The sequence below is a fragment of the Sminthopsis crassicaudata genome, chromosome 1 (assembly GCF_048593235.1).
Source record: "Sminthopsis crassicaudata isolate SCR6 chromosome 1, ASM4859323v1, whole genome shotgun sequence".
Lineage (NCBI taxonomy): Eukaryota > Metazoa > Chordata > Mammalia > Dasyuromorphia > Dasyuridae > Sminthopsis > Sminthopsis crassicaudata.
In genome coordinates, this window is record NC_133617.1 from 158413978 (window position 1) to 158441918 (window position 27941).

General features: G+C 32.6%; 2 protein-coding genes across 6 annotated transcripts in view; both read right to left on the reverse strand.

Annotated features, from left to right (window-relative positions):
- Positions 1-884: 884 nt before the first annotated feature.
- Positions 885-27941, reverse strand: part of WWP1 (WW domain containing E3 ubiquitin protein ligase 1) — a 155285-nt gene continuing 128228 nt past the window's right edge. For all 5 annotated transcript variants that reach the window (XM_074270174.1, XM_074270166.1, XM_074270193.1 and 2 more), the window contains 11 exons: positions 22001-22073; positions 21843-21914; positions 13886-13974; positions 12034-12193; positions 10600-10733; positions 10375-10515; positions 8987-9107; positions 6336-6440; positions 4266-4362; positions 4039-4111; positions 885-2549 (listed from right to left, as the gene is read on the reverse strand). In XM_074270174.1, coding sequence (XP_074126275.1) covers positions 2450-2549; positions 4039-4111; positions 4266-4362; positions 6336-6440; positions 8987-9107; positions 10375-10515; positions 10600-10733; positions 12034-12193; positions 13886-13974; positions 21843-21914; positions 22001-22073 — 1165 coding nt within the window. In that variant the 3' untranslated portion in view covers positions 885-2449. The remainder of the gene's footprint in view (positions 2550-4038; positions 4112-4265; positions 4363-6335; positions 6441-8986; positions 9108-10374; positions 10516-10599; positions 10734-12033; positions 12194-13885; positions 13975-21842; positions 21915-22000; positions 22074-27941) is intronic.
- On the reverse strand, positions 17917-19766 carry LOC141544255 (uncharacterized). Its single transcript, XM_074270208.1, is given in 2 exon segments — positions 17917-19285; positions 19287-19766. Coding segments are annotated over 2 exon segments (1575 nt in total). The 5' UTR covers positions 19634-19766; the 3' UTR covers positions 17917-18057.

Here is a 27941-nt window from a genome sequence, read left to right on the forward strand (position 1 = left end):
GCCAGGTATTCTTTCCCTAGAATTTGTATTTTGTTCATTTACTTACCTGAATACTATGGACAAAATGTCATGAAGATCTGAGTACAGTGTACAAACACACTATCTAGTTGTGTGACCCTGGAAAGTCACTTAAGCAATCTGTTTGTTCATATATAAATGGGGAATAATAATAGCATTTATATTTCAGGGTTGTTGCAAGGAGAAAATGAGATATTTGTAAAGTGCTTTAACCTATCTATACTAGCTTTATGATGTTGTTTCCCCTTGAATAATATCTAATTTTCTTGAGAGCAATATTTGCATTTTTGTCTTTGTATCTTCAATCCCTAGCACAATGACAAGAGTATCATATGCTTGTTTAACTAAATTATAACATATATTTCTAAGTTAGTCTTTCTCTAAATTGAGAATCATGATGTGGGAAACTAATTAAAAAAAAAACTTTCTACAATTTTTCAACTATCTCAATAGCTACTTCCCAATTGTTAGGATATCCTGTATTTTCTCATTTTTGATAAATTTTATTGGTTTTTCAAAATTCTGTGTTTTTTAAGGTGATTTCAATGATTTTGAAAAATTTAATCTTTTCAGTAATAAGAATTACCATAGCCAAAATATTTTTCACTCTTAAATATCTACAGAGGATATTCTACTGCTACATTTGTTAGCCCTGAAATCATGTAATATGGACGTTATCTTTCATGTCTGATATGAATATCCTTCCAGGGTAGTTTAAGCAATACACATATTCCTATTTTTAGAAATGCCAAACAATTTAATTACCACTTATCATATAATCCTTCATACATATAATTCTTAAAATCCTTCAATTATGAAATTATGCTAATGTGTTAGTCAAGAATATGGGAAAAAAGTCTATATAGTCAATGGGATCACTGCTTTTATTTAACCTGTACAGAATAAATTGTGAATTTTGAATAAAAAGGCAAAACACAATCTAAGTTAATATGTAGAAAAATAAAATTTTGGCAAAGTAAAAATTGTTATATTGGGAAAGCATGCCAGTATTTCCTGTACTCACTTAGCAGTGAAATGTTACAGATAAAATATTTTAAGAAATCAGTTTCATGGGTATATAAAATTTTGTATAAGTTAAATTTAATGGAATTTACAGTGCATATTGAAAGCATGATACAAATGGTAATTTTAATTTTCTTATATTAATAAGGAAGCACAGTTTGCTACAGGTAGCACTTAACATAATTCACATCAGATTTATAATTTGTTATACATCTTTGCAGTTCAGCAAATGCCCTCAATACTGGTAAAAACAATTCTAAAATGTTCACTTAGGACAAAAGATAACTGTCTACATTAAAAAAAAAAAAAGACAAGATTTTAATATATGCTTATTTAATTCAGGTATACAGAATTTTACATAAACTTAAAGAGGGATGAAAATATTTAAAGAGTAATAGAAAATCATTAGTTCTATAGTTTAAGTGTTCAAAAGCTTATATAACTGTTGACTGATTTGGATTTATGTAACCAAAACTTGGAACATAAAAAAGTAGTGAAAGCTCACATTATCTTTCACATATTTCTAAATATCAAATTACATCAGTTTTACATGAACCTAATTGGAAGTATAATTAAAGACTAAAATGAAAGGGGAAAAAAACCTCTAGGAATAACAGAATTTCTTTTTAAAAAAATTGAAAATTACCTAGTATCCCAAGATAATATGTAAACAAACCTTTATGCTGTTCAATGAGTTGTGTCCAGTTCCTATAGTAAACTATTAAGTGGCATCAGTTGTATAGCATTCACTTTATTGTATGTGACTTTTATGTAGGTAAAGGTTTCGTTCATTATTTTTGCTACATTTTTAAAATAGCAGAGAGGGGTAAACCTCAGCTATTATACTTATTTTAAAAATAAATTGACAGAATTAGGCATCTGTCCTCAGAAAAGCCAGCAGCATTTTTCTACGTACTCTAGGTAAGTGTTGACCTAAATCTTTAATACCATCCTGAACAGCCATGCAATTAAAACAATCTTGGGAGATATTGCATAAGGTAGAACATGGAGCAGCTTGCACATTTTTATTTCTGGATAATGTAGCCAAGTAAAGCAAATCCAGATCTTTTTCAATGGTTGCAATGTTTCATATACTTAGAGCTCTATAAAACTAGAGCCACTAGTATATAAGTATATGTACATATATATTTTAAATAAAGTCTCTTGTCTGCTTCAAAATTCAAGGGTGTTTTGGTTTTTACTGGTCAGTCATCTCAAGGGGGCAATAAATAAAAGTATAAAAGGCTGAACTGTTTTGCATATCTTTGTGGAAGAATGTAGAACATTTGCACTTTTAGAGTTCCAAAAAGGTCACTGTATGGACTGAACAGCTTATATACAACATCTGTGCAATTTTACTTGGCTGAGTATTTTAATGCAATAGCTCCTCTTAGATAAGAAGCCATAATTATTCTTGTCCAAATCCCTCTGTCTCTTCTATAGCAAAGAGTAGTTTCTCCTTTAGCTGTTCGTAGCTTTTATATGGTGGTAGATCCAAACGATTAAAGCTGTTAATAAGAGAGAAAAAAAATCATATATATTTGTAATGAATCATACTTAAAAGAATTATATTTTTAAACCTGTTTGATACATTGATAAAATGTATGTAGGAATTTTGCTAAATACTTATTTTGAGAATAGGTAATAATTTACTAGAATATTAACACTATTGAAAAGTCACTAAATTATCTAAATATCTAGAAACAGTAGGGTGGTTCACTAATTAGAGCTCTAGAACCTGAGTGAGAAAGTCCCAAATTAAAATCGGATTGCAGACACATACTAGTGGCCAAGTCACTTGGCCACTGTCACCCTCATCTGTTTCCTCATCTGTTAATTGGGGATACTAACAGCACCTACTTCTCAGAACTGTGGTGAGGATCAAATAATTACTTGTAAACTCCTTTGCTATAATACTATAAAATATTAGTTACTATTATTAATAGCATCAACCTCATAAGATCTTACTTTCTAGATAGATATATGGATATATCCCAGAATTCCCATAGAAAATTTAAAATACACTTGGTATTGTCTAATGTTAAGTGAACCTTTATATAGTCTCACTCCCAATATAGTTCTGCTATCCCTCATGTGGCTTCAGTGCCCAGAGTGAGGGATCCTTGGCCAGGGCTGTACTAGCTCTCCCTTCCAAACCTCCAATAGGAGCCAGAGTGTGGGCTTGCCCGGGGTCTTAATGGGCTGACACAAAGTCCTACCTACTGGGGGAGTCAAATTTGTGTAATGTGAATTTCTGTAAAGGGGGAACTGTCTTTATAGTCATGTAAGGTAGATGAAGATCATGCATAGTAAAAGAAAATTACTCAATTACCTGTACTCCAAAATTACATAAATATTTGCATACCTATGTTTGCCTGTTTCTTATAATATCTCTTGTTCTATGCCTGGATATATGTATAGTTCTTTATTCTTTCAATCTCATTTCTCTGCTCTTCCCCTACCTACCTCCCGCAAAATCAATGCCTAAAATAACCTCCTAAATTTTCAAGAAGGTGTTTATTTCCTTGATACTTAATATTTAATTGAATACAAAATCTCAAATGTTAACATTCCTAAAGAAATCTCCACAATTTTTCATGGTACAACAATAGTTGGGCTATTGAATGTTTGTGTATATAATGTAGCACTCTCTAACAAGAGTTTTAGGCTAGGAACCAAAAAGATATACGTTCTGCTGCTTGTTCAATTCATCTTGTTTGGCCCTAATAATACTTTTAGAAGAATTTAAAGTACTCAATTGTAATAATTAGGGAATGGCTAAACAATAATTAAAAAAAATACTTAAAAGTGGTAATTTATAAGCATGCTTCACGATAGAATTGATAATGAAATGTTTGGTACTAATTTATGACACAATTAGAAACATGTATATATATATATGTATGTATATGCCATAAACAGAGGACTACTCCTCAGAGCCAAGAAATATTTAAAGCTCCCTTCTACTTAAAAAAAGTAAAAAGTCATTAAACTAACCATGTATGACTTCGTGGTAACCAGGTTTCTTTGCCAACTTTTTCAATGCAAAACTTCTGAGGACCATTACTTCCTGAATTAGGGAAACACAGTAAGAACAGATTCATTTAACCTAAAGTGCATTGTTAATCAAAATGTTATTTCCAAAGAAAAGAAATCTAATGATTACACTACCCATTCATAATTATAAATGAACCTACAGAGAATCTATAATGAATTATGCATACCCATGAGTTCAGCAAATCCTCCTAAAGGTAGTCGGCAGGTTCCAGTGACAAACTGCATTAGACGCATTCTAACTTCATTGTCTGTCTCTTTCACATACTGAGAAACAAAAATTATTCAAACTTAAAAACAACACTATATCAATAATAAATGGTTTGGTACCCAAAATGTTCAAGATATTAATATAAAACAAAGAAAGTATTTTGAAAATTTGGAAAAAAATAATAAAAGGGAAAAATGATGTCAGTACAAATTTTAATAATATTTTCAGTTATATCAAAGCATGCTGAAAAAATTGTTAATAAAATTTCTGTTTTAAAGGTATGACAGGCATTTTTAAAAGATAAAATTCTAAGAAAGATTTTTAAAACTGATAGAACTAGTTGGTTTTTCAAACTCAAATAGTTTCTTCACATAAACAGAATTCAGTGAATTTAGAGATTCCAATGAATTGTCTCAAAGTTAATAAATATTCAAAAAATTCAATCTTCTAAAGAACGATATTCTTTCCATCTAAGAGATGAGTATCATTAGATCTGTTTTCCAAGATGATTAGAAAAAAAAGGAAAAGAACCCTATGTATTCTAAAATATTTATAGCAGCTCTCTTTGTGGTGACAAGGAATTGGAAATTCAGGAGATGCCTATTAATTAGGGATTAGCTAAACACATTATGGAATATGATTGTAATAAAATACTACTGTGTTCTAAGAAATAATGAGCAGGCTAATTTTAGAAAAAGCAACACTGTTTGAAGAACTTCTCAATGACTAAGTTAGTGCGAGTATAATAACTCAAATCAACTACAAATCACCTATGAAGGAAGATACTATCCATTTCCAGGGAAAGAGAACTGGTAAAAAAAAAAAAAAAAGAGTATATATAGTATAGTTTTATACATATGCAAATATTTGTGTCAAATGGCCTTTACTGTGGAGAGAGAGAGAGAAAAAAATGCATTGTGAGAATAGAAGAAAACTCAGAAGAAAGCATAAAAATGGATGGTAGGTTTTTTTGATGTGTAGTATTTATTACATGGTTTTCAAAAAGAAAAGAAAATAATATGAAATGGAGATTCATAGTTTCACATCAAATTCTTTCTTTGTGTTGTGCTGCATACCTGAAAATGGTATTTTTGCATTTAGGTTAGAAATGAATTTTTTAAAGTTTTTTTTTTTATAAGAGAAATGAATGAACAGATGATGTGCTCATAATAAGAGAGATGAATCAATTGAATAAAAACCACCCCACAGATATAGAAATGGAAAGGACCTTAAGAGATTATTAATTCCAATTTTCTCACTTTATAGATGAGGAAACAGGCCCATAGACTAACTAGCTGATTAAAAGTGAGGAAAAATGAGAACCCCTGGTACTCTTTATTCTAAGTGCAACGATCTATCCAATACGCAATTCTTCCTCCTTGATAGACAACATTTAAAAAATAATCTGAAACTTCAAAATTTTTAATTCAAGTTTCCAGAGCAGAGACCAGAATAATTCTGACAAGCTAGCAAAACATGCATGAAAGAATAAAAAAAATAAACAATAAAATATGCAATAATGAATATATACTTTATGGGCTGAAACACTTACTAGCTGTTTGACCCTGTCAAGTCACAACCCCTAATTACCCCTTGAAACAAAACAAAACAAAAAGGGGAAAAAAAAACCCAAAACAACAAAAAATAACAACACTAATACTTTTAAGAATCTATAATCTTATTGACATAATCCAATGGTAACACCTCCAATCTACTATTTGTGTTCTTCCATATTATCAACCATACAAGATAGTAAATCTCTTAGGGCTTCATTTTCCTCAATTGCATTATGACAAATTTGGATTCTAATGCCCCTTTTAGGTTTAACTACTATGATCTGAAAGTTCTTGCTTATTTAACCAATTCAAACAGTTAATTATTTATTAATATTAAAAGTGAATAATATAATAAATTTTACTCATGAATTCATTATTTAAATGGGAACAAAAGGGTAAATACCTAAGCTATCTTTTTTTTTTTGCAAAGAATATATTTTCACATCTGAATTTTAAAATATATAAGTCAATACCTGCCAGAACCAAATGATTTGCTTGCTATTTCTTGTGTAATGTCGATATACAGTATTTCTCTGCCAGTCTGCTAAATCGACTTCTTGCATGCCACACAACATTACCTGAGAATCAAGCAAAAGAACTTTTGAGTTAAATTACTAGAAGATGATGACTTGGTATGTAAACAAAAAACATCCTATAAAATTCAAAGTAAGATATACTTTATATAGTGTGTGATCTTTTAATAATAGATTAAAAGGTATTAAGTGTTTTGCATTTCTCATTGACAAGTAATATTAACACTGCAGAAGATTATAAAAACTGAAGAGAAAAGGCCAGAACTACTTATTTCCCCAAGGAAAACATTTATTCCTATACTGATCAAAAATTAATACAGTAAATACAAACATGTAAACTTAACAGTAATAAGACTTGCCCATGGTCATAAAGTTAATGTTAGAGACAAGACTTTAACCAAGTTTTTCATATTTCTAAGATTAGAACTCTATACACTATGAATAATTCCTCCTTTATCTAACATCAATGAATAAGATGTTCCACATAAGTGAATATTCTAGATAAATAAATAAGATTGCAAATGTGTGGAAAATAAGACATGAAAGTAGGTAAATCACTAAGTAGGTAAAGCACCACTTTTTTTTTTTCATTTTTAGGAATTATTTTTAAAATGTATTATATATCATCCTACCTTCTGAAACACAAGATATAGAAAATACTTTAACCATCTGATGATTTAGAGTAAGATGCATTACTGTATTGTGTCAAAAAAAAAACCCCACTGTATTAGCTAAGTGAATATGGACAATCACATAAGTCCAAAATAAACTAGAGATACTATTATCTATCCGATATCCATTCTACGGTAGTATTACAATTAAATGATTAAATGAGTTAATTTATCTTCAAGTGCTTTGAAAACTATGATATTATATTGAACTACTTGCTATCTAGGGGAGAGAGTGGGCCAAGGAGAGGGAAAATTGAAACACAAGGTTTTGCACAGGTTAATGCTGAAGAATTATCCATGTAAATATTTTGAAAAATAAAAAGCTTTAATAAAAAAAAATTTTTTTTAAAGATCTTGAAGTGGGGGGAAAAAAAAGAGAAGAAAATTGTGATGTTTTGTGTAAATGTATAGTACTATTTCTCTCAGGATGGCAGTCAATCATAAAATGTGTAGACACCCATTTAAGAGATGGCATAGAATAGTGAAAAGAGCACCTGATTTGGGACAGATATTCTATTATTTACAATGTGCAAGACTCATGGCAAATAACTTAAACCCTCAATTTTAAGTATGAACTAAGTAAGTCGGGCCAGTTGATGGTTAAAGTTCCTTCCACCTAGAAACAATATTATTTTCTTTTAAGAATCAACTCTCTGGGGAACCTAGATGGTGCACTGGCCCTGGAGTCAGGAGGATCCGAGTTCAAATCCGGCCTCAGACACTCAACTCTTCCTAGCTTTGTGGCCCTGGCAAGTCACTTAATTCCAACTGTCTCACAAAAAGCACAAAAGAAACAACTCCTCTACAGAGGGACTGCAAAAAAAAACACCAACATCTGTTCCTGTAGCTATGAATTATTTGGAAAAATTTGGACGTATGCCCCCAAAAGTTACTAAATTCTATCTACTCTTTGAGCCAGGTGTATCACTACCAACTAGGCCTATATTCCAAAGAAATTGAAGAAAAATGAAAAAAACAAAACAAAACAAAACAAAACAAACAAACAAACAAACAAACAAAAACAAAACAAAAAACACCACACACACACAAACATAAATAGAGGCTCGTTTAGCTGTAAAGAACTGGAAACTAAAGGGATACTCATCAATGAGGAAATGGAATATGAATTATTGCTATGCTACAGAAATTTACAAAAGGGATGCTTCCTTTCTCAAAAACATGGGAAGAACTATATGAACTGTGTAAACTGAAGCAATCAGAATCACTCCTGATCTGAATTGAGAATAAGTACAAAGAAAGTAAACAGAGGAAAAAGTTGAGTAATCTCTAGTTCTTCCTCTCAGAAATTTGAAGAGGTCAGCTGAGAATTCTATGTCTTCCATTATAAACCTTCAATCAAAATCTTTCTGAATTTGTATATTTCCTTGAGACTTTTTTTTTCTATAGCTGTCTTTTATATTATTTCATTATTAAATCCTTTTATATTTTACAAGTACTGAGTTCCATGAGAGCAAGGATCATATGGTAGATCTTTTTACATCCCTTCTATGTCTAGCACAGCTAGTCTAAACAAAACAATCAGTACAGAATTCTACTCTCTTAATCTCTATATAGTTATTACTCTGTATAGGCCACTAACTTGGGGAAATGTTCAGATACTACTGCCCATGATAAATTCCTTCAGCAAACTATGGCTGTCAGGTAAAACTGCTTTGGATGGAAGAGCAAAGAATGATTCTTATATTTTTAAAAAATTGTATTGCTTTAAAAAAATAAGTAAAAAATCATTTTTTAACTAGTATAAGTAAACAGCCGCAGGCAGAATCCCTTCTTTAGATGGTAATCAAATGATAGAAGTTGAAATTATATTGTTTAATACAATGTTTAAGTACTTCCTAGGGAAGGAAAAAACCCTATAAATTTATCATTTCTTAGAATGTCTCTTTAAAAGAACCTGACCTCCAATTCTTTTTCATCAAAGTACTGAAGCCATTGAAGGGGAACAACTTCATTAAAACCATCGAGAAAAGCTTTGGTTTGGTCTTGTACTCCTCGAGAAAAACGCCATTCTGCCATCAAACTGAAAATAAAGAAGATATTTTAAAAATGACCATCTGTGTGTTAAGGAAAATGCTTAAAAATTCTGGGATCTTCTCTTACCATTTTCATGCATAAAGAGACCTTTCTTCAACCCTCAGTTTTCCAAAGAACTACAAATAGTTAGTTTTTAGTATAACTATACAGTGCTATTAAATGAGCATATTCACTATAAAGAAAATGCTACATAAACCAACATATTTGAGTACAAAATTGGATCTATTTAAAATGGTATTGGTAACATTTGGTTACCATCCAAAAATGATCCCCAAATGATTACATGATCAGGAATAAATCACAAGCTGAAAGAAATTGCTATATTTTAGAGGTTAATATTGTGTATTAAAGATATAATTCAGGCAAGAGCAAAATAGACTTATCTATAGGAAGAATTGGGGCTAAGAAAAAAGTTTAAAACAATGATGTAGAATCCTGTCATCCTACATAGAAAGGATCAAAATCACTGTCCAAATTAAAAGGCAGAAAATTATATGTATTTAAAGGTTTTAGAATACAAAAAATATACATACTTTTCCTTCAATTGCTAAGGTAGAGGAATTAGGATAATATTAAAGGTGAATGAAATTAAATATAACACCATCAAAATATACTCTTACTATTTATTACTTCTTTAATACTTTCCTCATCAGTTAACTAAAAATCCTTATCCAAATCACTATTGTTCCTCTAGTTCCATCTCCTCCAGGAAGTTTTCCTCAGCCAAGTGTTCTCTCCATATCTTTCCTAAAAGGATAGCTGACTGATTTGCCAATATCAAATAATAATAATTTGTCAAGTATTACATGATAGCTGTTACCTTTTCGTTTTTGTATTTCTAAACTCCTTGAGGGCAAGAATAATGTTTTAAATGTTTTTTTTTTTCAGTAAAGAGTATTTATTTATTTTTGTTTTTTTTTCAGTAAAGAGTGTTTAAAATGTTTTTAAAAGTTGAATGAATTCATTAGTGCTTTTCATATAGATGAGCATTTCAAAACTATGTGATAAATGACTCATTAAAACAATCCCATGTAGTAGGAAAGCTAAAACTATTGTTTAAATTAAAAAAAAAAACAAGATACAAAAGAATTAGTGACTTTCAAAGGTTTGGACCTTGTCAGTGGATCATCTACTAATTCATTATTACTTTCTTACCAACTTTCTATACAGGGAAGAATTTATCAACCAAGATTGAAACATGAAGAGTGCAAAGATTCTCACTAGTTTTATTCTATTAAACTACATAATCTTACCCAATATATTCTTCCTTGTTCTCTTCAGTCACCAGGATATTAGAACCTCCCAACTTCAGATCATGTGATGTTACTTTTCCCAAAATCTCCATATCAACTGAAAAATACATTTCCAAGCCACATTCTTCAATGTTGTTGTCTCTGAATTAAGAATAATAATAATAGTATTAACCCAAAAATGTAAATTCCAAGAAAATGAGTTATTAAAAATAGAAATCCACAAACCTTATCCAGATGAGGGAGTTATAGAATTCAGTATCAATAGATTCCAAATCTTTAATAGTAAGCTTCTTACTTAGCATGCGCTTGTAAAATGGCAAAGAAAAACCAGTATCAATAAACTTTCCATGAAACAGCGCCTGCCCAGAAAAATAAAAAGGTTTAGATTTACATAATAATTAATTTTTTTTCATCATAACTGGTAAGTGATTGGTACATCAATTCATTATAACATTATGACAAATAATAAATGGGGATAAAAAAATTTGGAAAAACTTATGAACTACTATGCAATAATGAAAAACAGGGCTGGACACAATCAATTTACAACCATTTAGTAAATTCTTATTATGTCTACTAAGAAGCTCTGTTATGTATATAATATACATGTATAGTATCTGTCTGTCTGCCTATCTAAATAGATTATATATACATAGATATATAAGAAAGAAAAAAAAAACTAGATAATTAGGGAGGAAATCCACTGTGATAGCTATCCTTTCCAACTTTGTGTAATCTATAAACAAGCCATATATGTCTTTACTAAGTCAATGATAAAAATGTAATGACACATGGTTAAAGATAAATCTCAACAGTAGAGGTGTTTATACTGACAATGATGCATTATGACTACTTTTGCAGTCTAGTCATTCAAACATTTTTCAATGCAGTATAAAACTATCTATTTGGTCCTTCTAAGAAAGCATACATTTTTCTTGATTCAAATTTCAAACATATAAATACATGATGATAATAACAGTTGACATCTGAGTGTTTTAAAATTTTTAAAAATGCCTTACTACATATTCTCATTTGATCCTCACAACTACCTTGTGATAATGTAAGTAGGAGAGGTAGTAATCTCCACTTGACAGGCATTGTCAAGAAAAGAAGCTAAGAAAAACAGGTTAAAGAAAAGGAGGTTCAAAGGGTTTAAATGACTTGCTGGTGGACATGGAATTAATTAAGCATATGAAGTACAAATGAAACTAGGATCTTAACTACAAATCCAATATTGCCTTTTCCTAAAATAGCAATTCTGCTCTACAATAACTATTATCTTTTCCTGTACTGCCTGGGTCAGTTTCTCTTGAATTAATACTGTAACTGTAAAGAAGAGAAAACGAAATGCTTTCTCTGGAAGATTTAATCTCAAGTGATTAAAAGCAAATATTTTCTTAATTAGCCTTATATAATAAAATTAATTTTTAGTTAATTTTAAAAAATTTAGCTAATTAAAATTTGATTTTTAAAAAAAATCTTCCTCATTAACTGAGTTTTGTTAATATTCTCAAACAAAATATATCTACCTCTAAATTTAAAGTGTACTCCAAATAGGAAATAATAGTTTTCAAATGAGTAAAAATGTCAAGTATTTGATATCAGCAAATTCTAAATTCAGTTAACAAAATGGTAATATAAAAAAAATCAAGAACTAACCATAGCAATAAAGCGTCCAATGAAACAGAAGTATGAAAGGTGATCTGGATTGATTGTTGATGCTGGATTAATCTGAAGACAGTAATTGCTCTTTCCAGCATACTCAAACAAACAATACATAGGATTCAGCACTTCATGGGAAAGCAAAAAAAACCATTCTCTACAAGAAAGAAAATAGGATCAAGTTATTCTGCCTCTTCAATTACTAAGTGTACTGGATTTGAAACAAAATTATCAATGGGCAAAACATCTCTCTCAACATACAACCATTTTTTTTTTAATGGATACATAATAAATTATATAAACTCTTCTGCCTGGATGCAAGTTCTTAACTCTCCAAGTATCTTCTCACTAATCTACTATATGTATAAACTTTGCATGAAGTCTATTCATTGTTTTCCAAACAGAATACACAAATAGTTCTAGCTTCAAAACTTTTGTTTATAGGGACTTTGCCAAAATGCCTTTTATGGGGAGTGGAATTAGGGATAGGGGATTCTAAAGTTCCAGTTCATATTCTACATTCTCCACAAAGCATCCTTGATCAACTCTATCAACATCAATAATTCCCATGAATTCTCTTATCACACATTGTACCATTCTTTTCACAATTTGCAACATGCAAACTTTTAAAAACATGTCTCTAGTGTACATTTAAAATTTTTTGGAAGTAGTTGATCAATGATGGACAGAAATAACTACACCCAGAGAAGGAACACTGGGAAGTGAATGTAAATTGTTAGCACTACTGTCTATCTACCCAGGTTACTTATACCTTCAGAAGCTAATACTTAATGTGCAATAAGAAAATGGTATTTACACACATATATTGTATCTAGGTTATATTGTAACACATGTAAAATGTATGGGATTACCTGTCATCGGGGGGAGGGAGTGGAGGGAGGGAGGGAATCATTTGGAAAAATGAATACAAGGGATAATATCATAAAAAAAATTTTTTTTTGGAAGTAAAGCTCTTTGTGTTCTAAGTGTTTATCATATGCTCTACAGAAAAGTACTTGTTATTGATGATATATATGCAATACTATTTACACAAAAAAGCTTTATTTTAGCAGTCAATATATCATTAACAAAACTAAAATTATTCACTTCATTAATACAGCAAACATAACAAAGAGCTGTACTGGAAAAGTAGTAAATCATCAGAGAGGTGAAAGAAGGGAAGGGAAAAAAATGGATTGGTAATAAAGCAAGACTAAGGATTAATCAACAGACAGTTTGTGAACTTTAAAGGCATACACATGCTATGGAGGAAAGATCCCAATATAATGGGTGGACATTCTGAGGAAGAATGAGAAGATTACATTAAATAGGGATGAACTAAAGTACCCACATCAATAAGTTCACAGATCTGTCAAAAAGATGCAATATTATATGCAAATTTTTGTTAAATATTTGGGAAGATAAAAGAATCTTATGGAGAAGATGTATACAAAAATTAATTTCATTACAAAATGTATGAATGATGCAATTTAGTTTATGAGATCAATCGCTCAATCTGACAGGGAGTGAAATAGAAAGGCTTCATTGAGTACGTTAGAATTTCATATAATTTCATTAAAAAACATAGCAGTATCTCACTTTAATAAAACCTAAAATAGAAATCTCTGAACACATAGCAAAGATAAAGTACAAAATATTGTACATAATTACATAAGAATTACATAAATTACATACATAATTACAAAAGAATTCTTTGTATGATTCTTTAAGTAACAATTTCTTTCATATCATTATTTTAGCTCATGTACATTTTAAAAAATGTATCTATTTTCATAAAATGATGGTAAACTTGGAATTTAAAAAGAAATCATTTATTTTGTCTATTTACCTTGCCAGGCCTCCATAATCAAGTCCTTCTTCGCCCCTGAATATTACATACAATCTCCTCCTCAAGTCATATGGTTTTAGAGCCATGATCTGGCAAAAAAGCAAATTCATAAATATATAAAGCTACATTCTTAAACATTCCTCTCATACAACCATGTTGTTTAATGTTTATCTAGAGCAAATGTTTCAAACATGCAGGCAATACTGACTCAATCTTATGGTGCTGAAACAAGATTAAACTATAACTGGAAATTAGTTAACAAAATAAATAAAAACAAAATAAGTAAATAATATAGATAATGTTACTATGTTGTCTTTTAAAACAGTATGTGGACCAGCTTTTTATTTTAGTTTGACATCATTGATCAAATCCACATATTTCCATGGTATTCACTGTATATCAACTTTGTACAATTTTAAAATCATACTTGGAATTACTATTAGCTAAATAAAGGTTGTTCTAATAAAGTCTCTAAAATACAATGGCTTTATTTAAACACTGCAAATTTAGAGAAATAGTTTGCATTATGCTTGATAATTCAGGGAGAAATAAAAGAAACAACAGACACAGCCAGGGACTTTGAGGAGTTCTTAGTCTAGCTCAAAAGAATATGTATCCAAGTGGAAAACTGAGAAATGTACCAGGCAGAATAGAGTCATGTGTAAATATATGTTTACTGAACTTTTAACATGATCAAGAAAATCTCATTGTGTATGCACAAATTAAGTTCATTCATCTATCTACATTTTTGTTCATATTATTTTATTTCTACTTTTGGAAGAACAACCCACATATTTATTAAGATCATAATCAAAAAGAAAATTTTAAAAAATCAATAGAAAACATAAATATATCAGCATACAAATAAAAACATGAAAAACAATTGTGTAAGAAACAAAACTTCTATTATGCATTTTCTTCTTTGAAGTGTATATTAACAGTTTAGGCAGCTAAATGGTATACTAGAGAGTGTGCCAGGCCTGGAGACAGGAAGGTCTGAATTCAAAAATCATCTCAGAAAATTATTAGCTATATGATCCTAGACATGTCAAAATACCATTTGCCTCATCTATAGAATGAAATGGAGTAGAAATGGCAAACCTCTCCAATATTTTTCCCAAGAAAACCCCAAAAATGGTGACAAAAAAGCCAAATAGAATTAAAGAAAATTAACAAGTTTATTACATTTATCAATATAGAACAGCACCAAAATTGATCTACAAATCCAAATTCTACTTGAAGACTTCCTTTAAGACCTATTTTGCTAAATTTCTCTCAATTATACAATGATCTTTATCTTTTTATGAATTTCTAGAGAACTTAATATTCTTATCACAAAGAACTGGCTCCCTGCTTTGATTTTTCTAAATTCTCAATTAGTAAAAGACAGAAAGAGTTTCTTTGGGTCTCAACATCCATCCAAGATTCACACATAGAATTTTTTCCTTTTGAGTCCAATTATAGCTAAAGATCACAATACCACTACTAGGTCGGTACCACAAAGAGATCAAACAAAAAAGAAAAGGATCTATATTCATAAAATTATTCATATCATTCTTTTTGAGGTGACAAAGAATTAGATATTGAGGGGATGCTCAGCAATTAGGGAATAGCTTAACAAGTTGTGGTATATGATTATGATGAAAGACTACTGTGCTATAAGAAATAATGAAGGAAATTGTTTCAGAAAAACATGTTAAGGATTATGTGAAATGATGCAAAGTGAAGGGAGAAGTACCAGGAGATTTCTGTGCATAGTAACAGCAATGTTGTAATAATGATCAAATGTGAAAGACTTAACTACTCTGATTAATTCAGTGATGCCAGAAAATGTCAAAGTACCAATTATTAAAAATGCTATCTATCCATATCCAAAGAGAGAAATGATGAAGTGCAAAATGATGTGATTTTCTTTCTTTCTTTTTCTTGCTTTTTAATATGGTTAATATGGAAATAGGTTTTACATTTCTTCAGATATATATTATTGAAAAAAAAAAGAAATAAGGAGGGGGTAGTTTCATAAAATAATTGGAAGACTTATATGCATTGGTGGAGAGTGAACAGAACCAAGAGAGCTGTTTATAGAGAAACAGAAATAGTATAAAGATTTTATCTTTACAGCTGTGAAAGACTTAATAATTGATCAACACGATGATCAAAATACAATCCCAAAGAACTCATGAAAAATAAGCTACTCATACCTCACATTAGAGAAGTGGTAGTACACTATAGAGTACAAACTCTTTGGGAGGTATGGGAGTGAGGGGAACACGATTAATATGAAAATTTGTTTTGTGTGACCATACATATTTTAATGGGCTTTATTTTTCTTGCTTTCTTGATCTCAAGTTAAAGGAGAGATCTTTTAAAAATCACTGGACTCACTGACAATCATGATTGTCAAAGAGTCCTGATACCATCACATTTTAAAAAAAAATCATAAATGAAATTATTCATTTATTAGAATAAGAAAGAAAAGCAGAAAGAAAAGCAAAAATAGAATCTACTGACTACATCATGAAAACAAACTCAAAATGATAGTTATAACAAAAATCTAGAATCCCATGTGTGAAGTTTTGTTGTCTCTCAATTAATCCTCCTCTGGGAGGAGGTTTCTTTTCTGTTATCCTTTTCTCTGTGAGCAGGTTTCTTGGGAGGCTTCTGGAGCCTACCAGAGCAAAGGTAGAATCTCAAATCCTCTTCTTCCTGAATTCTGTCTCTGAATCTCCTCCAGCTTCCCTGAAGTTCTCCTGGGAAGTCTTGTCCTTGACCCAATCCAGACTGCCTCCTCCTTCTTCAAGACTGCCTCCTTGCAGACTGCCCTCCTTTTATCCTCCCAGAGAATGGGCTTGGGGGAACTCCTTACAGGCCAATGAGCAAGCTCCTTTTAAAGGTGTAAACTCCTTTAAAGATTTGAATTAAAGGTGTGAACTCTGAGCTAGAGAATTGTTAAGTACCATGCTAAATTAGACAACCGAGTTAGCACCTAGTAATCCTAACATCTCCCTCTTTCTTTCAATTTAGAACATAGAGTGGTCATGACTTTGAAACATAAATCCATCAATATGGGAGGTATTACACATAATTACATAAACACATAATAACATAACACATGCTAGAAGTGATGTAACAAATAATATGATCAAATAATCATAAATTGATAATTTATACATGTCCATAAGTCCATTGTCCATTAGTTCATATGCCAGAAATCCAAAAATTCCTGCAAGTTTTAAAGTCCTACAATAGTCTTCATTAACAATTTTTCATCTCAAGGCAACCAATGATCTCTGCTGGTTTTCAAGTCCTTTAACAGTCTCATCAGCCATGCTCTTTCAGTGTCAGATGTTTCTTAGATTTCCTTTGTTTTGAGGTTTTTCTTTTTTTCTGTCTGTCTCCAGGTGCTTGTTGCCACCCATCTGTTTCCTTCTCTGTCTGTAAAATACAAGCAATCCCTCTCTCCCAGGCAATTAACCTATCTAATTTCCTTCTATTTACCACTTTCTAAATCTCTTCTCATCATCTGGCAATTACATTGGAGCTGTTTGCACTGGACACTGTCCTGTTGGTTTAAAAGGCCTGTATTCTCCCCAAGTGTAATCCATTTCTGCCTTTTGGCTGACTGATCAAGTAATCCCTTTCTGCCATGTGATTGCTTTTCTTTTCTTTTCTTTTCTTTTTCCCTGAGGCTGGAGTTAAGTGACTTGCCCAGGATCCCACAGCTAGGAAGTGTTAAGTGTCCTGATTCAAGGCTAGTGCTTTATCTACTGTGCCACCTAAGCTGCCCCTTATGTGATTGCTTTTCAGCAGATAGATCATATCAGAGTCCTGACCTTCTAAAGGCTCTTTGGGTGTAACTTCAGCTGCCATCATGCCCCACCTATCTCTTGATTGATATCTTGGAGCTGGGCTCTGCTTTTCATTACCCTGTATCAATCAAAAAATTCTTTACAAGTATGGTGGACTAAGTGTGAAACAATACATACAGTTTTTTCATGTGTTGGATTGGGAGGGGATGAAAAAGGCTCAGGTTGAGAAGTGCAGGTGGCATGTTAACGAAAAAGAGACACAATGAATTATTTTAAGAAGAATACATTTTTCTCCTAATGAGTTGCCAGAATCTTATGAATTCTCTGGTAACAGTGAAGGGGTGGTTCCTATCTGAAATCTCACTATTTCAACAAATTCTGTTTCTCTTCAATATGAATTTTCTGATGAGTAATAAGGTTAAACCTCCTAGTAAAGCCTTTCCCACACTCATTACATACAAAGGGTTTCTCTCCAGTGTGAATTCTCTGATGTACAGTAAGGCATCCTCGATGTCTGAAGACTTTTCCACATTCCTTACATACAAATGGTTTCTCTCCAGTGTGAGTTCTCTGATGTACAGTAAGGCATCCTCTCTCACTGAAGGCTTTTCCACATTCATTACATACAAAGGGTTTCTCTCCAGTGTGAGTTCTCTGATGTACAGTAAGGCATCCTCTCTCACTGAAGGCTTTTCCACATTCATTACATACAAAGGGTTTCTCTCCAGTGTGAATCCTCTGATGTACAGTAAGATTTCCTTGATGGCTGAAGACTTTTCCACATTCGTTACATTCAAAGGGTCTCTCTCCAGTATGAACTCTGTGGTGAACAGTGAGATTGTACCTCTTCCTATAACATTTCCCACATTGCTTGCATACAAAGGGTTTCTCTCCAGTGTGAATTCTCTGATGTTCAGTAAGGCTTCCTTGATGGCTGAAGGCCTTTCCACATTCATTACATACAAAGGGTTTCTCTCCAGTGTGAGTTCTCTGATGTACAGTAAGGCATCCTCGATGTCTGAAGACTTTTCCACATTCCTTACATACAAATGGTTTCTCTCCAGTGTGAGTTCTCTGATGTACAGTAAGGCATCCTCTCTCACTGAAGGCTTTTCCACATTCATTACATACAAAGGGTTTCTCTCCAGTGTGAGTTCTCTGATGTACAGTAAGGCATCCTCTCTCACTGAAGGCTTTTCCACATTCATTACATACAAAGGGTTTCTCTCCAGTGTGAATCCTCTGATGTACAGTAAGATTTCCTTGATGGCTGAAGACTTTTCCACATTCGTTACATTCAAAGGGTCTCTCTCCAGTATGAACTCTGTGGTGAACAGTGAGATTGTACCTCTTCCTATAACATTTCCCACATTGCTTGCATACAAAGGGTTTCTCTCCAGTGTGAATTCTCTGATGTTCAGTAAGGCTTCCTTGATGGCTGAAGGCCTTTCCACATTCATTACATACAAAGGGTTTCTCTCCAGTGTGAGTTCTCTGATGTACAGTAAGGCTTCCTTGATGGCTGAAGGTTTTTCCACATTCCTTACATAGAAAGGGTTTTTCTCCAGTATGAACTCTCTGATGAACAATTAAAACCTTTCCCACATTCCTTACACACAAATGGTTTCTCTCCAGTGTGAGTTCTCTGATGTATAGTAAGGAAATCTTGATGAGACCCACTGGAGTCTCTGCTCTTGGGACTCGAGGCTCCTTGTTGCTTCTCCAACACAGAGATCAGATCCAGCCTGGAAACAGGAATCCCCACAGAGAAAAGGTTCTGGTAGTTCTCTAGCATCACATTCCTGTGCAGGGCTCTCTGGCTAGGCTCCAGAAGCCTCCACTCCTCACTGGTGAAATCCACGGCCACATCCTGGAAGGTCACCAGTTCCTGAATGGGGGCCATGAGAAAGCCAGAAGTCACATCCTCCTTGGGCTCCATCTGCTGCCTGGGGAGGAGCAGAGTCTTCACAGGTCTGGGGGACTTCTCCACTGAACTCACCAATCCTGTCAGTTGAGCTGCTGAGTGTAGGGCTTCAGGTCCAGGACTCACTTGAGCACCAAATGTAGTGTGCTCTCTTTAGTCCCTAAATTGGAGTGACAATATACTATGCTTTCTAGAGGCCCACACTAGGTGCCTAAAGGTAGTGTCCAGACTAGGTTTCTGAAGGATCTCGGGATCAGCCTTGGTCTTAGTGGAGGAGTGAAGGAGGCAGGAGAGCCACCAGAATAGTCAAAGATGAAGTGTCCTATTTGGGCACCAAAATGTCAAGTCCAGGCTAGCTCCTTCAGAAGGGCTCAGAATCAGCCAGAGTCAGGATAAGCAAAAGTCCTTGCCCCACATTGGGTGCCAAAATGTAAAGTTCTGTTGTCTCTCAATTATAATCCTTCTCTAGGAGGAGATTTCTTTTCTGTAAATCCTTTTCTCTGTGAACAGGTTTCTTGGGAGGCTTCTAGAGCCTTCAGCCAGAGCGAAGGTAGAATCTTGAATCCTCTTCTTCCTGAATCCTGGCTCTGAATCTCCTCCAGCTTCCCTGAAGTTTTCCTGGGAAGTCTTGTCCTTGACCCAATCTAGACTGCCCTCTTCCACCAGACTGCTCTCCTTTTATCCTCCCAGAGAACGGGCTTGTAGTTATTCCAGGGGCTTGTGGGAACTCCTTACAGGCCAATGAGCAAGCTCCTTTTAAAGGTGTAAACTCCTTTAAAGGTCTGAACTAAAGGTGTGAACTCTGAGCTACAGAATTGTTAAGTACCATGCTAAATTAGACAACCAAGTTAGCACCTAGTAATCCTAATACCCATGTTAAAGAAAAAAATATTATAAGCACAAAAAATAAAAAATTCAAGTAACAATGAACCATAGTTAAGTACCAAGGAACACAAGCTTCTCCTAAAAAGTAATAAAAACAATTACATAAAATATTTGAAAAGGGAAAAGATTTAGGTGAACAATTGAAACTAATTTACCAAGCAAATATTAATCCTACAAAGGAAGAAGTGATAAGATAGTAATGAAGAGGCAGTGAAAACTGAGTCTAGAGTTTGGTACTCTACAAAAGAACTGCAAGTTGATATATTGAGGGAATTAAGGTGAAAGGAAAAACTTTTAAGCATAGGTATCACTTGAGCATGTTTTGTTATGCGTATGTTTCCATTTAATAACAATTCCCTACAAAACTCAGGTGGATTAGGATTGGAAAATTTAAGAAAAATAAAGCATGGACATACAAAAACCACAAAACTAAAAAAGCCCACAAATGACAGAAAATTCCAATAAAGAGGCTAGCGGACATTTTGTCAATGATATCTTGTCATGATTTAAGGAAGAAAATTTTTCCCCTATAAAATTAACTACATGTGTTTAAACTGAGATTGTGTTTAGGCTAAATTATACCATTTTCTTTTTGTTTTCTTGGTTAAAGTTGTAGGGCTTACAAAACCAATTAAAGAAAAAGAATTAGTAAAATTCAAATAGTAAAAGACAAAAAGAGTTTCTTTGGGTCTCGCATCCATCCATGATTCATACATAGAATCTTTTCCTTTGGAGTCCAATTATAGCTAAAGATCTATTATAGATCTACCAAATTCAACCAACTTAATAGTAAGGATTATAATTTCAGGTTGCTTTCATAATCTTTCTTTTAACACATGGTGGGAAAGGAAGAGAGAAATATTACTGATTTAAATATATGAATATAGTTATATTTGAACATAAATTACATTTTTCTTTTTCTTTTTTTTCTTTTCTGAGGCTGGGATTAAGTGACTTACCCAGGGTCACACAGCTAGGAAGTGTTAAGTGTCTGAGACCACATTTGAACTCGGGCCCTCCTTAATTCAAGGCCCCATAAGTTACATTTCTAATTCAATCTGGAGGAAAGAAATCTTCACGGAGGTTCCCAAAAATATATCTTAAAGTGCTTGAATGATAAATCAAAATTCGTTGTATAGTTACTCTACTATCAGGAACAAGGTATAGATGAAATGTTGCACATTAAGCCAAATAAAATTTTCAAGTAAATGTTTTCTATATGATTAGAAGTTAAAAAAAAAAAAAACATGAGTACCTTAATAGTAATAAAATTTATGGCATAATAAAGCAATACCATTTTTGTATGTTATATAAAAATAGTAATAGTGAATAATTTTACCTGTTGGAAAGAGTCTTCAAACAATGTCTGCCGGGACACATTGATTTTCACATGGCTGGGTAGTGCATTAGACTAGAAATATAAGTAATAACATTCAGTATACATATTTTAAATAATGACAGAAACAAATATCTTTCCGAATGCAATATTTTTAGTACCTGACACAAATAACGGAAGTGTGCAAGTTTCCACCGAAAGCTGCGTTCATAAGCAATCTGTGGGCCTTTAGTTCTAAAGGAAGTAAAAAATTAACTTAGTAGAATCATATAAACTCAGAGTTAGAATAAACATCAAAGTTCATCTACTCCAACCCTAACAAGTTTCTACTTTAAGACTTCTAGTAATGGGGAACATTAATACAGCAGACTGATATAATTTTTTTGGAAAGCTCTAATTTGAATAATTCTTCAAATTTAATTAAAATCTCCTCCTCTATAACTTTAACATTCTTGTCCTGCTTCTGCCCTTTGTGAAGCAAAAAGAAGTAGATACTTCTTACACTTAAACATCCAAGTGAAAATTACCAAGTTCAATTTTCAATACTGAACTTAATATACAATAACTATACATTTATTATATGTAAAACACCACCCTAAAGTATTATAGATATAAAAATGAAAAAAAAAATACCAAAACAAAAACAGCTCTTCCACTAATAGAACTTACAAAATTCTATTTTTTAAAATTAATTTTATAGTTATAGTTTTTTGACATTATATATGCATGGGTATTTTTTTTTACAGCATTATCCCTTGTACTCACTTTTTTCCCCCCCCTGAGGCTGGGGTTAAGTGACTTGCCCAGGGTCACACAGCTAGGAAGTGTTAAGTGTCTGAGACGAGATTTGAACTCGGGTCCTCCTGAATTCAGGGCTGGTGCTCTATGCACTGCGCCACCTAGCTGCCCCCCTTGTACTCACTTCTTTTCCGAATTTTCCCCTCCCTCCCTCTACTCCTTCCCCTAGATGACAGGCAATCCCATACATGTTACATGTGTTACAGTATATCCTAGATACAATATATGTATGTAAAACCGAATTTCTGAACTTACAAAATTATAAAAGAAAATCATAACTCCATTTTTAAAAGTTTCATCTTTGACTTATTTAAGTGTTCTCAGAGGGTACTACTATAGCAATGGAGAAATCCTACTCAACAATTTCTTGTGGTATGAAATGAACTTTTAGATTTTTAAAGTCAATAGAGTAGAAATCCTGGAAGACTCTACCTCGCTGGTATCAAATAATGGACTACTTTTAAGAAGTGGCCTAATTTTGAAGTAGTGGTATGAAGCAGTGAAATATATTGGTCACAATTACTTTGTAAAACCATCTATTATGGTGTAGAGAATTTAAAAGTAATTTTATAGCCACATTTATTATTACTCTAAATGGTATTTTTGACTAAGAAATATTTGACTCTCTTGGATAATTATACTTAGGAAATAGTTACACTGAAAAGGTAGTTTGTGTTACTAGTATCTCTATATTGCATTTGATTGAAGATAAACTAGCTTGTCAAGAGATGGCATAATCTTTATTGGGAATAGCAAGCACTAATTTGGTTGGAATTTAGAGGGAAGACTAATGTGGAATATATCTGAAAAGATAGGTAAGAGCCATATTGTGAAAAGCTTTAAATGCCAAAAAGGGAGTTTACATTTTATATTAGAGCCTACATTTGATTGAAGATAAACTAGCTTGTCAAGAGATGGCGTAATCTTTATTGGGAATAGCAAGCACTAATTTGGTTGGAATTTAGAGGGAAGACTAATGTGGAATATATCTGAAAAGATAGGTAAGAGCCATATTGTGAAAAGCTTTAAATGCCAAAAAGGGAGTTTACATTTTATATTAGAGCCTACAGAACCACTGATGCTTTTTGAGCAGGAGTAATAAGGTTAACCCTATACTTCATGAATATTAATTTGGCATCTGTACAGAAAATATATTTGGAAAGAGAAGAGATTGAAAGCAGGAAGAATAGCTGATTCAAAATGACTCCAGGGACTTTTGTTTCCTACCTATTAAAATATAATCAATTTAATTTTGTAACATTATTCAGTGCTCCACATATCCATAACCTGACAATCCCCTTTCTAGAAGAAAATACTTGACACAAAGAAAGGAGATATTAATATGGTCTATAAATTTTTGGCCTTTGTCATTTCTTATTCCTAAATTATATTTTCCTTTTTTCCCTTTATTTTTTCCTAATGCACACCTTTACGTTGAAGTTACAGAATATGAAAGCATATTTTTGACTTATTTTGGAAGATCTATTTGTAGAATTCCTCTAATCTTTTTTCTCTACAACAGATGTTGGCATGTAAGCTATAATCATTTTCATTTTAAGTATAGTTATTAGAGAGGAAATTTTGTTTTTTTTATCTTTAAGCTCTCCAATGCAAGATACTCAAAGGTTCAATGGAATGCTTTTGTATATGTTATAAAACCAATTCTACTTATTCTTATTGGTACTATCAAGGAGAACCTGTGAACCATTAAAATTTTATTTTGCCTTCTGGCTTCAGTCATTGCCTCACATATAGAATCCCATTCCCAAATTGGTTTTACATCACCTCTCAAATACATTCCCCTCCTTTGGACTCATATATCCAACAACTCTACATTAATTTCTTATTGCTTCTCAACTGGATTATTACAAGTGCTTTCTAATTGTTTTTCAGTTCTTAAGTATCTCCCCAATCCAATCTATCCTCTAAGTTAACAAGGTAATTTTTCTAAAGTAAAGGTTTGACCAGGTTATTGTTCCAGAGGCTCCCCACAGATATCAGGATAAAGCTCTCCAAAAACTGCTCCTTTTCCATATTCCCAAACTTCTTCTAATCTATTCTCCATGCATTTTATGATCAAACTCCACTGCTGTTCCTCAAATATAACTTTTTTCTCTCCTCTGAATCATGGTTTCCCTTTCTATTCCAACTCCTAACCTCAGAAAATGAGACTTACTGCTGTTTATAAACAAGACTCCACAACATCCTTAAAAATTCTCACTAGACTCTATCATTCCTACTCATAAACATTCTATACCATACAGTATCTTCTCAGCCATACTCTTTGAAGAGCTCTACATCTGGTACTACCATTTTCAGTACTCATTCTTATTTCTAAACATTCTGGAATGTTTACTTATCACTTAAACTGTACTCACCAAAGGTATCAATGATCTCTTTTCTTTTCTTTCTTTTTTTTGTCTTTCCCCCCAACCTTTTACTTCCCACTCTCCCCATCTCCCCTTATATCTTTATAAATTTTGGTGCTTTTCCCTTCATGATATATATATATAGTGTTACCTATTTAACCTATCCCTGATATGAATAGGTTTTCAGAATAAGAGCCCTCCTCTTCCCCTTCTAATACCTGTGTGTCTATTCTTCCTCTGCACCTCATTTATATAAATTTTTCTTTTGAGCTACCCTATTATTGATGTCAATCTTAAATATGTGGTATACATTTCCATGTAAAAAACAATGTGTCCAAGAGAGTAATCTTGGATATTGGCTCTTATATTTTAAATTTTCTATTGAAGTTCAGGTTTGGTTGAAAGAAAGTATTGAAAAAAATTTTTTCATTCAGTATAATAGGTAATTTTGCTGGATATGATATTTTTGACCATATGCCTATCATCTACTAATTGTCAGTAGATATGATTCCAGGATCTACAATCTCTTATTGTGGCTGCTACTAAGTTCTGTACGATTCTAAGTATAGCTTCAGCACTTTTGAGTCTCCTCCCCCCAATTCCAAATTTTCTCTTTGATTTCAAGATTTCAAAATTTGACAATAATATTCCTGTGTTTTCCACAAAGGATCCCTTTGAGGTGATGATTGGTGGATTTTTTTTTCTATTTCTACTTTCTCCTCATGTTCTATCATACCAGGACAATTTTCTTGGATTATTTTTTGCATTTTTGTGTCAAAGTTCTTCATTTGTTTTCAGACATTCCACTTATTCTTATATTTTCTCTTTTTTATCTGTTCTCCAGATCTGTTGTTTTTCTCATAAGATATTTCACATTCTGTTCAAATTTCTCATGCTTTATGTTCTGTTTTGTTATTTTTTGTTCTCTTATAGCTCCACTAGCTTCCCTTTGCCCATTTCTAATTTTTAAAGAGTTATTTTCATCTTTTAAGACTCTCTTTTTCTAATTAGATAACTTTTTTTTCATAGTCTTCTTGTTTTTCTTGGATGGTTTTTATTTTTGTTTTTCCTCAATGTCTATCATTTGATTTTTAAATTTTTTAGGTTCTATAAATTTTCCCTGGGCAGGAAGTCATTCAACATTGCTCTTTGGGGAAGAAAATGATCTGAAGATGAACCCTGGTCTTCCCTATTCCCCTAGTAAGTTTGTATGGTTGAGTTCTTTCTTTGATGGTTCATTTTTGATGTTTGTTTGCAAAACTTTCTGTTAGGTTCTTACTATGTGCTAAGTCGGTACTTAACAATTCTCTAGCTCAGGGTTCACACCTTTAGCTTGCACCTTTAAAAGGAGTTTACACCTTTAGACTTCTGAAAAGGAGTTTACACCTTTAAAAGGACCAAGTTCGTTGGTTGTAGGAGTTCCCATAAGCCCCTGGGAGTACCCAAAAGCCCATTCTCTGGGAGGATAAAAAGAGGCAACATTGAGTCTGAACAACAGTCTGGATTGGCATAAGGACAAGACTTCCCGAGAGAATTTCAGGGAAGCTCGAGGAGATTCAGAGCCAGGATTCAGGAAGAAGAGGATTTGAGATTCTACCTTTGCTCTGGCTGGAGGCTCCAAAAGCCTCTTAAGAAACCTGCTCACAGAGAAAAGGATTCCTCTCAGAGAAGGATTACAATTGAGAAACAACAGGACACTACAGTTTTCTTTCTCATTTTTTCTTTTTTATCTGACTTTTGTACAACATGACAATTGTGGAAATATGTATAGAAGAACTGCACATGTTTAATATATATTGTATTACTTGCTATCTAAGGAAAGGGATAGGAAGAAGGGAAGGAAAAAAATGTGGAACACCAGATTTTATGAGGATCAATGCTGAAAACTATCTTTGCAGATATTTTGAAAATAAAAAGCTATTATCTAAAATAAAAAGAAAGAAAATAAAGTACAGGTTTGACCATGTCACTCCCTTACTCAATAAATTCCAGTGTCTATTACCTTTAAGCTTTAGCTCTTCATACAACCTGATCTCTATCCTATTTTTTTTAAGTCTCCTTGTAAATACTATATACTCCATTGAGTAATGGATTAACCATACTGACCTACTTGTCTGTCATGCAAGATATACCCTGTTTTATCTATGATTGTTTATAATGAATGTCCCCCATTTGTAGAATGCTCTTTATCCTTAACTCTGCCTTCTAGAATCTCTAGCTGCCATAAAGACTCAGCTCAATCTTTACCTTCTACAAAGGGTCTCTCTGGTTCCTACAGAATGCCATCACTTCTAAAGTTACCTCTTCCACTATATATACCACATTGCCTCTTGTCCTACTGACAGGACAAGTCCATTGACAGATGAGCAGGGTATTCTGCAGAGACATCCTTTCATGCTGATATTAACCTTTTAAATATTTAAATAGCTCTGAAACTACCCTAGCTTACATTTCTCCATCTTGTCCACCAAAACAGTATGTGAGATGTTGACAAAATGTTTTGCCAATATTTAAGCATATCAAATCTGCAGCAATTCCCTGATTTGCCATATTCTAGTATTGATAAGAGAAAAAGTAACCATTCATAGAATGGCAACCAGTATGATAAAGGAGCTTGAGATCTTGGCACAAATAAATGCGAATGTATACAAAATAAGATTTATCAGGATATAACTATTGTTAGATATTTTAAAAACTGTCACATGTCTTACTCTGCATATTATCCAGAGGACAGAAATACATATAAGCAACAGAAGAAGAAGAAGGAAAAAAAAAAGCTGATTTACTCTTAGTTTTATGAAAAATTCCTAAAATAGAGCTATCTCAAAGAAGAATAGTATGACCGTCCAGGTAATATGGATTTTCCTCCTTGGAGATCTCCAAACAAAGGCTGGTTTACCAGTTGTTGGGGTTGTTGTAGAAAATACTTTTGTTC